Source organism: Alligator sinensis, unplaced genomic scaffold, assembly GCF_000455745.1.
Source record: "Alligator sinensis unplaced genomic scaffold, ASM45574v1 scaffold28_1, whole genome shotgun sequence".
Lineage (NCBI taxonomy): Eukaryota > Metazoa > Chordata > Crocodylia > Alligatoridae > Alligator > Alligator sinensis.
The window spans coordinates 1,831,912-1,844,495 of NW_005842133.1; the positions used below are offsets into that span (position 1 = coordinate 1,831,912).

At 43.3% G+C, this 12,584-nt stretch overlaps 1 protein-coding gene across 1 annotated transcript; it reads left to right on the forward strand.

Moving 5' to 3' along the window:
- Positions 1-503: 503 nt before the first annotated feature.
- On the forward strand, positions 504-4,990 carry PSTK (phosphoseryl-tRNA kinase). The gene is made up of 6 exons (XM_006025144.3): positions 504-775; positions 2,439-2,730; positions 3,024-3,222; positions 3,645-3,720; positions 4,283-4,376; positions 4,794-4,990. Exons 1-6 carry the CDS (start codon positions 563-565, stop codon positions 4,988-4,990), a joined length of 1,071 nt encoding a protein of 356 aa, XP_006025206.1. The 5' UTR covers positions 504-562.
- The last annotated feature ends 7,594 nt before the right edge of the window (positions 4,991-12,584 follow it).

A 12,584-nucleotide genomic window follows, 5' to 3' on the forward strand; every position in this document is an offset into this window, starting at 1 on the left:
ATGGATTGCACGACCCAGCACACCACTGCGCAATGCATGTAGCATGTAGTGCTGAGCGCTGTCGACCAAAACTCCTGAAACCATGCGAGATTCACTGAGAGAGAGAGCCTGGTCCCCACCTGGCACGTTAGGTATTTTTGAATGAGTCAAACCCACATTTTGCGGGCAGTTATGTCCGTTAAACGGCCATGCCGGGCAGCTTGACTGCATCTGTCTGAGGATCCTGCTCCTCTGAGGGCAGGGTTCCCTCATAGAAATGGCTGAGAGGGAGCCGAGGCTGTGGCAAACCACAGAGGCTGCTGATGTTGGTGTACTTGGGCAGCAGTGAGCCATGTCAGAGTGCGTTTAAACGGTTAAGAGGAACAAACACCGTTTAACAGAACGCTGCCAAGACAGGAACGCGGGAAACTGCCCCTGCCAGCTGGTCAAGCCCCGCCCCTCAGAACCCCGCCCTCGTAACGTCACTGAAACGTCACAAAGCAGTAAAGACAGCACGAAGGCGCTGCAACAATCTGCGCATGCGCACGGAAGCCGCCTGGCCGGGAAGCAAACGCCGTGTAAGATGCAGCGGCCGGAGGCCGGCGCGGCGCGGGGCCTGGGTCTGTGCGTGTTGTGCGGGCTGCCCGCAGCGGGCAAGTCCACGCTAGCGCAGCGCCTGAAGCAGCAGAGAGGCTGGGACTGGGACTGCTTCCGCCTTAACTACGATGACCTCATTCCGCTGGAGGCTTTCAGCCAATCATTGCCGGGGGCGGGGCTTGAACGAGATCACCCATTGGTTGGTATCAACTTCCTCCCTCCTATTGGGTAGCGCCTATTTCCCGCGGAAGGGCGGCCCCTGCAGGGGAGGTGCGGGGAGTGCAGCTCACCTGTGACCGCCCCCTCGCCTGTGCGTGGGGCAGGGGCTGTGGCAAGAGACTAGCACCCAGACCTGCGACCTGGCACGGGTCTTTGCGTGGCTGTGATGGGACATCAGTGAGACACCTGCCAGACCTGACCTCTGACGCTTCCCCCACTTCCTCTCCTTTCCTAATGCCCATCTCCTATTTCCTAATCTTCCTGATTTCCAGCTATTTCCTTTTTCACAGACAGCCTCTTTTCTGCCTTGCATTACTACCACTGTAGAGTCTCTTTTTACTCACCATTGGCTTCCCTCCCCTTCCCTGCTCTACCTTTTGTTTTCCTCATTTCCACCCACTTACATCCTCGCTGATATCCTGCCACACTTTTCAGTTCTCTCATTCCTTGGGGTCGCAGAACAGCAGAGACTCCCCATGCCTGAAAAAGGGTGATTGCACCAAAACTTGCTAAGAACTTTTTTTCCAGCTACTCACAGGGTTGCCAACCCTCCAGGATTGCCCTGGAGTCTCCAGGAGTTAGATATAAATCTCCGGGCGACTGCTGAGAGTCACCTGGGGCGATAAATAATAGAGCATTCGTTAAAATAATTAGTAAACGTTGAATCTGATTTATACAGTATTCCAGTGGGTTTTTTAAATATAATAGTAATGCGCATTTGCCTTCCTGACATGAAGTTTCCTGCTGCAGAGAACAAGGATTAATATCTCCAGATGTACCTGATTCTAAATCTTGTTGTTATGTGATCAATCCCACCGCCTCCAGACCACTGTAATCCATAAATGATATATTCCAGCAAGTGGGCACGTTCGTGTTGTGTGTCGTGGGCATGGTGCCATTCTGGAAACCTGGAATAGATTCAAACAGGGTTGGCAACCCTAACTACTCAGTTGGTCTAATAAAAGATCTACCCAAAGAACCTTGCCTGCCAATGTCCTTAGACCAACACGGGCACAACCAAAAACCCAGCATACCTGTAACCAGTTAGTCTGTGGGGTGCCCCCTGCCTGGCTCCAGGCTGACAGACTGGGCTACCTCTACAGTAGATGGTGTCTTGAGGCCCCTTCCAGCCTTGAAGCCACTGAAATCCTGAGAAATATACTGATCTCTACCTATACAGAATTGTTTAAATGATTGTAACAAGATAACCCTTTAAAACACAGTTATTATTCACATAAAATAGAAGTGTAAATGCAATATTATTGCTTGAATAATAGGAAATAAAGGGAATGAAAGACAGCCTTCACCTCCTGCCTTAGAAGTAGGCACCAGTATTGCCTGCGCCTGGTACTTTGCTGCATTGGGGCCTTCACCACACAAGTGAAGCTCTCAGGAGGGGAGAGCTTGGGACACTGACTGGATGGGCAGCAGAGTGGTTAGGGGCACATGACACGCGTGAAGTCAAAGAAGAAAAGGAGATGCAGACTGGTGTGTGGGTTGGGCACAAAGCCCCCAAGGTCCTTTCTACCTCTCTGAGGCTGTAATAAGGGTGAGAGGACTGGGCTCCCCCCTCCCAACAGCCACTGATATTTTTGTAAAGTAGGCATTCATATTAAACATACTACATTTTGTTTATTTCCTAGGTGTCGCATTGGAAATCATACCGGCAGGAACTGCTGGTATACCTTGAACATTTCCTGCAGGCTCTTCTTAATGGGGATCCCCTGTCTGCCCCAGCAAGCAGGACAGAAGCCACCTGGGAACGTTTTGTTTCCTGCTTCAGAGAACAAGGATTAATATCTCCAGACGTACCTGATGCTAAATCTTGTCGTTATGTGATCAATGCCACCGCTTCCAGACCACTGTGTTTCATTTTGGATGACAACTTTTATTATCAAAGCATGAGATACGAAGTATACCAGCTAGCTCGCAAATGTAATTTTTTATGGTCTTTCTATGCATTGATGCAGTGTTTGAATACTCCAGACATTCTGTGGTATGGCAAGAATAATGACACTGCGGTTTCAGTGAAGTTTAACTGCTTTGCTTTCCCTTTATTTAATAGTTCAGTATTTTGCCATTTAAGACCATCGTTATCTTTTTTTTCGTATTGCGGTATGAGTAACTTCTACTTCATGAAAAGGCTTCCTCGCACGTGTTTGAAAAGTATTGCTTTTACACTTTAAATTTTCTGTTTTCTTCAAAAATACTTGTTTTCATTGTTTTAGATTCATTAGGCTTCTGCCAGTTATTTTTAGACTGTCCACTTGAATGCTGTTTACAGAGGAATCGTGCGAGAAGTCAGCCCTTACCTGACGAGATCATATGTCTAATGGCAAAAAAGATAGAAGCACCAAATCTTGATAAAAATACCTGGGAACAAAATAGCCTCACTCTGAAAGGGCTTGAATACACTTCAGAAGATAAGTATGTTGTTGTACTGAAATTCTTATATACATATCAAAACCTGGTAAATTATATAATTAGATATTGTATATTTTGAAAGGATTTATAAGCGTGTAGTCCAGAGTTAGGACTGTTGCTAGGAATGACTATTGTGTGTTTTCAAATGTCAGCTCTAGCATTAACTGAATTTCTAAGCTGTAATACTGATAGAATATTTATATAATTTACCTTAACTAATGATTTCCGTAATTTTAAAGTTTATGTTTTATTAATTGTAATATTCTTGTCATCTATCTTTCATTATAAGGATTATGTACTTTACTTGGCAGTCTTAACTGAGCATTAACTAGTTTATGTGGCAGTATATTATCATATGATTTTGCCACATAAGAAAAACAGTTTCAGTAAAACTGCTTTGATAACATTTTAATTTTTTTTCTTAGTTTACAGGTAATCAGCCTGTTGGTTACTGCTTTGAAAAATCCAGTGAAACAAATTGAAGGAAATATTGAGCAAAAGGTACACTACATGTCTGTAAACACATGGCCCTCTGCATAATATACTGAATTATGTGACAATATGATACATATAATAAACTATTATATGGAATTAATTTACTATTCATTTATAAGTTATACTCTGTTCACTCATGGGCAAAACCTGAAAAAATATCTATCTCAGTTCTTACTAGCAAAAGCATAGAGTTAAAGAATTGTATGTGTAATGAGTTGTTTTCTCTGTGGCATGAAATACATGGTCTGTACCACAAAGTCTTAAATTGAAACATCTGGCCAGTATTTTAGCATCCTCTGAATGTATTCTGTTATAGATTTGTCTGGCTGCATTAAGAAGTTAATAGCCTCCTGGCCTCCCATGAAATGGGTATCATCAATTGTTGTTCCTTCCTTTTTTCTCCAAGAGCAACAGTAGTACTGCCTCAGCATGTCAATTTGTAATTCCATATTTCTCCCAAAACAGGGCTGTTGCTAAAGGCCACAGCCTACCCCTGAATAATGAATACTTCAAACTACTTAGACTTTTTGCGTTTCTACTCTTAAGCATAACTTTTAATCTTGAACAGGCAGCAGATCGAGCAATCTGTGCAGCCAGTATCCTCCATCAAGCTGATCAGACTTTCAGACGAATTATTTCTCAAACAATGAAGGATGCAAAAGGTAATTGTTCTAACTGATATTTAGCTGAAGCTGTGTCTGCTTCTTTTCCAGAAATGTGGAAAGCCATTTTATACTTAAAAGCTTGTCTAACATCTGTCCTAACTATAAAGTTTGTTCAATCTAAGATATTATTTCACCTCACAAACCTTGTCTGTTGACCATCATGGCTACAACAACACTACTACAAAAGCATGCGTTGGCATTCTTCCATGCAAGTTGCAAAACTGGTAACAACAGGCTAAAACTTTTGAAATTCCCACAGATGTAAATGATAAAAAGGGTCCAGCTTTGTTAACAAGCATGTATAACTTCTCCTGAGAGGCCCCATTAAAGTTTGGCATTTGTAAGATCTTTGAAGCTTACAAATGTATGAAAATACAACTAGAGTTTGTCATTTTTTTTCTTTTCCCTTTTTAGATAAAAATTCTCTCTCAAGTGAGATGAAGATTCTAGCAGAAGAACTCAACAAACTTAAAGCAGAATTTTTAGAAGATTTACGACAAGGAAATAATCAAAAATATCAAGTTTGGCTAAAAAATAGTGAATTTCTTTCCAAAGTCACTACTTCTTTCCAACAAGAGTCAGATAATATAGTGAAAAAATATATTTTTTAAATAAGCATACTGTGTTTTGCCATTGTAAAGGATGTAAAAAATGTGGTAAAGTTTTAATAGCCCCGCTGAATACTGGCTAAAGAAGAGACATCTTCCAGTGCATGGAGTGTAAGGCTAACATGCCTTCTCTTCTGTCACAATATGAAACTAAAAATCAGCTCAGTTATTAACTGATCCTTTTAGACCAGACCAAGTATAAGGAAAAATGGATGACAAAGAATCCAAACTTATAATGTGAGATGCTGGACATGCATCTACACATTTTAAGTAAAGCAAGGTACAAAAGATTTTGAGGTTTATTAGTTAGGTTTATTTTTATAGTGATAAAGGATCCAGTAAGAATGCTAGGCATTGTACAAGCACAGAACAGCACACAATAGACCAGACGAACTGTGGATGAATTAAAGGGGGATTACGCACACATAGAACAGTGCAATGACAGTAAACAGTATACAAGATTCATGATGTGGGGAGGTGGAGGAATGCATGTTGAGTTAAGAAGCTGTAAACTAAATGGAATGAAAAAGGCACAACCTAGGTCCTCATTGCTGTGCGGGCCCTCTCCCGATCCCACCTGGGTCGCCACGTGCGAGTTCTCTCCCGATCCCATCCTGGTCGCCATGTGCGAGCCGGGCCCGTCTTTGCGTACGCGGGCTGTGGCCAGCAGCCCGGGCACGCAGGGTCGGAGAGGACCGGTGGCGAGCTAGAATTAGTCACGGACGCGTAATGGTTGATTTAAAGATTGTTTACTTACACCAAAGATGGTCGTGGTGTAGGCTGGACAGTGTCCAGGTTCAGCTCCGCTTAAATCCTCGTTAGAGGACTACGACAATTCGTTCTTTGCCCCGGAGTTATTGAAGCTCCGCGGGTTCGGTAGTTTCTTTGCCCCAGAGTTATTGAAACTCCGCGGGTTCGGTAGTTTCTCGTACAGGAAGGGAAACGTCTAGGAATTTATCGGCGACGGGGAGAGGCTAGAGGCTGTTCGTTCTTTTCCCCGGAGTTGTTGAAGCTCTGCGGGTTCGGTTATCAGGCCTCTATTGCCTTTTAAGAAAAGCGTTGAGTCTGTAAGGATCCGCAGCGCTTAGAGATCTTCACGCTCTCCCTCTCGAACTCCAATTGCTCTCTCTCCAACTTGGGCGAAAACCACCCAAGCTCTTTGTATGGCTAGCAAGCCAACCGCTAGCCGCCACGTGTGCATGTATTAGAATCGACCAATAATGTGGCACGAATCTTCATACAAATGGCGGGAACTCCTTTGCACCATGCATTTCCTGGATGCAAAAGAAATGCACCATGCAAAGAAAGCTACAAATTTGGCGGGAATACTCCGTTGCACCGGGGTTCTCCTCTGCAGCAGAAAACTCCACCGTGCAAAGAAGCTGCAATTTAGCGGGAAAATAATTTAGCAGTGCCGAAGCACACACAAACAAAAAAAATCACAACTTTGGGTTGTGACAATCGCCTCATGCTGGATAGTCTCCCTTCCACACCTCTGGATCACAAGAGGATACTGGGGAAAAGGAGGTCCCTGCTGGGCACTGCTTCTCTCTTTTTCTCCGAACACATCAGTCCCTTGCTATGGCTACTTCTCTGGTTCCTCCAGCTCCATTTTCTCTTCCTTGTTGCTTTTATACTTCTTCAACCTTCTATTTCTCCACGTCTCTGTTCCTTCCCCATCTCAATACCCCAGCTTGCTTTTTTTTCCTGTATGTTTTGCCCATTTTCTGTAGAGTACATAACAGAAGCCAAGAATTTCAAAGTTTTCCCCTTTTAAAGTATATCTTGCTAGATAGCAGGATGCACAATGGGACATATCCTGGTCTCAAATGCTGCCACTACTCCTGGTCATTAACCTCCTGCTCTATCACTAAAGTCAGCATGCCTGTCAGGATAGTCAGCCAGTCACATGTCGTTATCCTGCGTAACCATGGCATGTAGCATTGGAATGAAGTCTGGGAAAGGGAAGGAGATGATAATATTATTACCTATTTTACGCATCAGTCATTACAAACAAGATGGATGAACTGGGTAATGGCTGTATGGCACTTTTTAATCAGTAAAGTGTCGAGTAGTATTTATAAAGAGCAAGTATTATGATCCTGTCGTGCTCTGCTTCACTTCTCTTCTACAGTGTCTGTTTGTTCTGACAGTGGATTGTATCTGGATCTTTCTTTATAAACAACAGGGTCAATGTGTACCACATTTGCATGTTCTTTCCTTTGCAGTATTTCACAAAATGGATCCATCAAGGCACTGTATATGCTAGGATTGATGCTTACTCTCTGTAGAGGTTTGTTTTACTAGACCAATGTTATTCTCCCTCCCTGAAGAGCAGATAGCCACAGGTTGTTTTAACAAAAAGTAGAGGCAGTAAAATGTTCAATAATAAGCCAGGCAAGACCCCGGCCCCCTAAGACTTTCCACTTGCCTATGTTAGTCCACATTTCATTGGCACTAGGTTTCTGAGCAACTTCAGATGGCTCTAGAATAGAAAAATCTGCAGTGATGTGCAGTGGTTGGAGCGCATGGCTGGGGATTTATGCAGCTGTCTCATGGCATGACTGCATTAAACATTTAAGGCTAGTCCAAACAGAGGATTTAAGTGCCTAAAAGTATTGCTATGTCTTACTTTCACATATGTGGCTCAGAGTAGAATCCAGAGTCCTAGAAAGTGCCTTGTCTTCCTAGACAGTATGTGGAAAAGGTAGGCACCTCATTGGGATCCACAACAGCTAGCCTACTGAGCAGGGAGCTTGCTCAGGGTTTAGCTGCCAAGAATTAGGAAAAAAGCAAATGCTGAGGTCAGGTAGGTTTTAGATTTCATTCCCTGGGGCTTATGGGCTTCACCTAGAGCTTCATGGAGGTGCCTCAATTCATTTGGGACCCAGGGTTCAGAATCCTCTTAAGGTTCAGAGAACTAAGTTGGACTTGCTAATTCCCTTTTGAGCATGGCTGGTGCTGTTGGAGTTGCTGCTTACCCCTTACGTAGTAGTCAAGAGTACTTATCTAGATATTTAAAAAATGTAATCCCCTCAGCCTGATGGAATTCAAACCCACATTTCTCATCCCACTCCACCCCAGAGAACACCTGAACACCCAAGTGTTGGGCTGTTTGGAGGAGGGTTGCACTCTCCAATATTCCTACTGATTTCGGAACCATAGAGCTAGGGTGAGGGTGTAAGGGGAAAAACCATGACTGTAGCCTACTGATTAGGATGCTTACATTGGGGGGGTGAAGGAAAATCCTGGGTCTCAGTACCTGCTTCTGCAATAACTGTATTTTATCCAATAACTGTCACATAAAATAATATTGGAAATGAAAGTTCATATCTTCCATTCCCCAGGTGAGTGACCTAACTCCTAAGCTGCAGTCATGCTCTCTCTTGGGTTTTGTCTCGTTCTCAGTCTGAATTCCCTTCTACACAGTGTCACAACTTTAAACGTTGGGTAGAAATTGTCCTCCATTCAAAATAGTCTAAAGCTTGGTTAAGGCACTATTCTAGAAGGTAGGTGTCTGTTTCAATCCTTTCAGATTAAATAGAGAATTTAGCCTGTCTCCCAATTCCTGGTTGAATGCTTCCCAGAAGACATCTTCATCGCTGTATTTTATTGCCTGTTGGTATATGGTCAGCATTCCCTAAGAATCCCTTTTGGATGTTGCCCCTCAGGGCAGTTAAGCAAAGGAACACCTTTCTGGATCTTGTTTGTGCTTAGATGTGAAATACGTGCCAAGCAATACAGTCCTGTTAAGACTGGGACAGTTATGGACATGCACAGAGGCACCTCTAGCCCACAATCTTGACATGTTCTAGCACAGGGTGTGGGAACGTATGGCCCATGGGCTAGATCTGGCCAGTGGAACCATTTTATCTGGTCCATGGAGCTGGAAGGCTTCTGTAGCATTTTGGTAGCAGGTGGCTTTGGTGGTGTTTGGATGGGGAGCAGAGGGGAGGAAGGCCTTTAGCTGTGCGGAGGCCAAGCACTGGGGCACTGAGGGGAGGAGCAGCTACCATGGCTCCAGTAGCATTGGCCCGGGGCAAGTTGGAAGTGACCTGCACTTAGAGCTAAACTCCAATAAAGTAGCAAAGCGTTACCACCATGTTGCAAAATGTTGCTGACCCCTATTAAGCATATGGCTTAGGGGGCTAAAGAGCCTCTCTGCTATGTTACTTTTTTTTTTTTTATAGTTCTGTACCTGAGGATAGCTGAAATGACCTGGAGTAACTAAGGACAGGTCTTTAGTTACAGTTCTATCTGCTTTTCCCAGCCAGCTCTCGTAAGATAGCTCCCTTTTTAATGTTGGGGCTTTTCTTCCAGAATGGATGAACTTCTTCAGACCGGCCTGCTGCAGAAAATGTTGGCCAGATCAGGATCTTGATATTGAGTGCTGCAATTCAAATTCAGGGGGCTTGCTTCAAACTGTTTACCTGAGTCTTATATTCAGGTTCAGTATTTCCTCAAATATTTGTTACACAACTGCACTTGACATCAGCGGGACCAGATCTCAAGAATATTATTTATCATTGTTTGCTTATTGCAAATAAGTTCAAATCTGCAGACAGAATTACATCTTTAACTTCAGCTGAAGCATCAAATTAAAGCAATGGTTTGAGTGCCTATGATTGTGCAGCAACCACTGAGCTCTCCAGACCTTTCCTGGCATGCTTTTGTGGTAGGTGGCTCTTTAAAACTAGGTGAGGCAAACAGGTGCAGCCCCAGGAGAACCATTTTAATTCTGGCCACTGCAAGTGTAACAGAAGTCACATGAAGTAGTTCCTAGGGGAAGGATTTCTGTTTCAGTGCATGCTGATTTGAGACTGTACACACCTTAAATGGTTCTTCATAACTGCTGAGCAACAACAGAAATGCCCTGAATTCCAGGTGATATTTAACACGCCCACCCTAGAAATAAGTAACACCACATCAAGCCAGAAATCAGACACAAAAGTGCTGGCAGACTTCAATGAGAAATGGAAGCTTCATAGTTGTTAGGGGCTGGAAAGGACCTTACAGATCATTGGGGCCAGCCCCCCTGCAGTTGGGTAGGAAGGACTGGTGGGGTCAGATGACCCCAGCAAGATGGGCATTAAAACACTTGGAAGTTCTAGCTTTTTGAAAGCCAGAGCACTGTAGAGGCCACCACCAGGATATCAAAGCTGGAGTGTGGTGAGTTTGAAGGAGCCTGTTACTGTTTTCCCGTTATACTATGTTTCTGTAATGAAATAATGCAATTGAACTTTTTTTAGGGGGGAGTTTGTTGTTGTTTGTTTTGTTTTTTAAGAAACTGCTACTCCTTTTACTTAAAGTTACAGCTTTTTTGTTTTGTTCTTTAAAAAGGCGTAATCTGGTTCTGAAATGTGTTGGAGGCATGACTATAAGGTTGGAGGTTGTTGGAGGCATGAATATAAGGTTAGTGTTCAGGTCATTTTGAGTGCTGTGTGTTTAAGCGATTCTGTGTCTGATTTGCTCCTTGGCTTTTGTTTAAAATGGGAATAATATTTACCCAAGTATATCACAGGAGTGTTGAGTTAATCTTGTTCGTTACGTATATTGGCCATCTGATGTGCTTATTTAAAAAAAAAAAAAGGCAAAAAGCAGCCCCAAAAAAGCCCCAAAAAATTGCCAGACCAGCTAATCTATATAATTTGAGAAGAATGTAATCACTATCCTGTGTAAACTTAACATTGGCAGCAGAAACATCAAGGAAGAAGAGTCTTGGGTAGAAAGAAAGAGTTGCTGCTTGGAGTCTGTCCAGTCAGTAGGCCAAATGGAAAGGACATATTCCTTTATCATAGTGTGGTAGCAAGTGCAAGTTCCTAGCCTAGTTTGATTATCAGTAAAAGCCAAGTTAAATACATTCCAGCTCATGCAGCAAGTGTGCTGTGTCCTTCCAGATTGCTTACTTGTAGAACTACTTGGGTCTCCATTCAGTCTCACAATGTCTGAAATCTTGGGAGAGAAGTAAAGGCATACAGAAGTCTGTAATGCAGCTACACTGATGTCATACAACTCCTAAAGCTTAAGAGAGAAGAACGATCTGCATGAATATATTAAAAATGCCCGCAAGATATTGTAAAGTTTTAAATTATTAATCCTGCTTTTGGGGAGGGCGAATACTAAATGTTTCTTAACTTCTAACTCCATCCTTTAATGACAAGTAATGATGCTTTAGGGTGCATTAAGCTAGAATGTCTTAAACAGATGATTAACTACAGTTTCCTTCCAAACAACAATGGTTAAACATTGGTGGTTTCTCAGATCATTGCTAAATTTTCCTAAGCCTCCTTCTAAATAAATGACATATCTTTGGCTGGATGATTTACTATTGGTGAATTGATTTGATTGTGCAAAAAGGTTCTGAGGGAAATGTTGGAAACCCTGTTTCTTGGGTCGCTCAAAACTGGGCCACATGTTAATAAAACCCCTGTTTTTGCTGCCTTTCACTGGATCCTACTTCTCTGTCACATCAGGCATAAGCTACTTGTCTTCATTTTTGAAACTCTTCCTAGCCTGTCTGCAAACGACCTCTGTCTCATTCGGTAGAGAGGTTGACCTTTGCCCCTTCTCCCCACATCACCTGTGATGCATTCTCTTGTCATTCTGGTTGAAAATGTGATCAGTGCCTTTATACCTAGTCCCATGCTGCCCTTCACAGTTCTTATAAATGCTTCCAAAACCACACAGCTATTCTTCACATCCCACCTTCGCCTTGGTACCTGCACAAACCTTGACAAACACTAGGGGACCCCTATGTTTAGATGCTGCCTATCACACTACTATTTGTTTGCATTGGCAGAAGACAGGACAGGGTGGCACCTTATAGACCAATTAATTCAGAGGGGCATAAACTTCTGTAAGTAAGTTTATATCATCAGATGTGAATGGCCCTGCAGAGAGAGGGGCTCGAAACAGAAAGCAGTAATTCAAATACAAGAGATGCGAAGGGGGGAGGAAAAGAGGGGGCACTGCTGAGAGATGCGAAGGAGGTAAACAAGGCAGTAAAACCATTGGGGTTGTAAAAGCCTAGGGCAAGTAGTGGGATAAAAATTCATAGTCTGGTTAGACCATACTTAACATAATTCAATCGGTGGATGATTTCTTGTTCTGCAATTTCATGTTCAAATTGGTTTCTAAAGTTTTGTTGCTTAAGAACAGCTACCTTGAGGTCAGAGATGGACTGTCCAGGGAGGTTAAAGTGTTGTGCCACAGCCTTTTTTGACCTCAGTTCCAGAAGACACCGATTAGTGTCCATTCTTTCTTCTACATAGATTGCTTCTGTCATGACCCAAAGGTATGATTTTGTGTGTGCTTCGGCACCAGAATTATCCCTGCCAGATTGCAGCTTCATTGCACGGGAGAGTTTCCTATTGCAGAGGAGAACCCCGGTGCAAGGACGAGTTTCCCGCCTCTTTGCAGCTTCTTTTGCAGGGTGCATTGCTCAAGTTGCAAGAGAAATGCACGGTGCAAAAGAGTTCCCGCCACCCGCATGCAAATTCGTTCCCCGCTATTGGCTAGTTCTAAATTATTCCCACGTGGCGGCTAACGATTGGCCTGTTAGCCGTATAAGAGGCTTGAGCAGTTTCCGTCCAAGCCG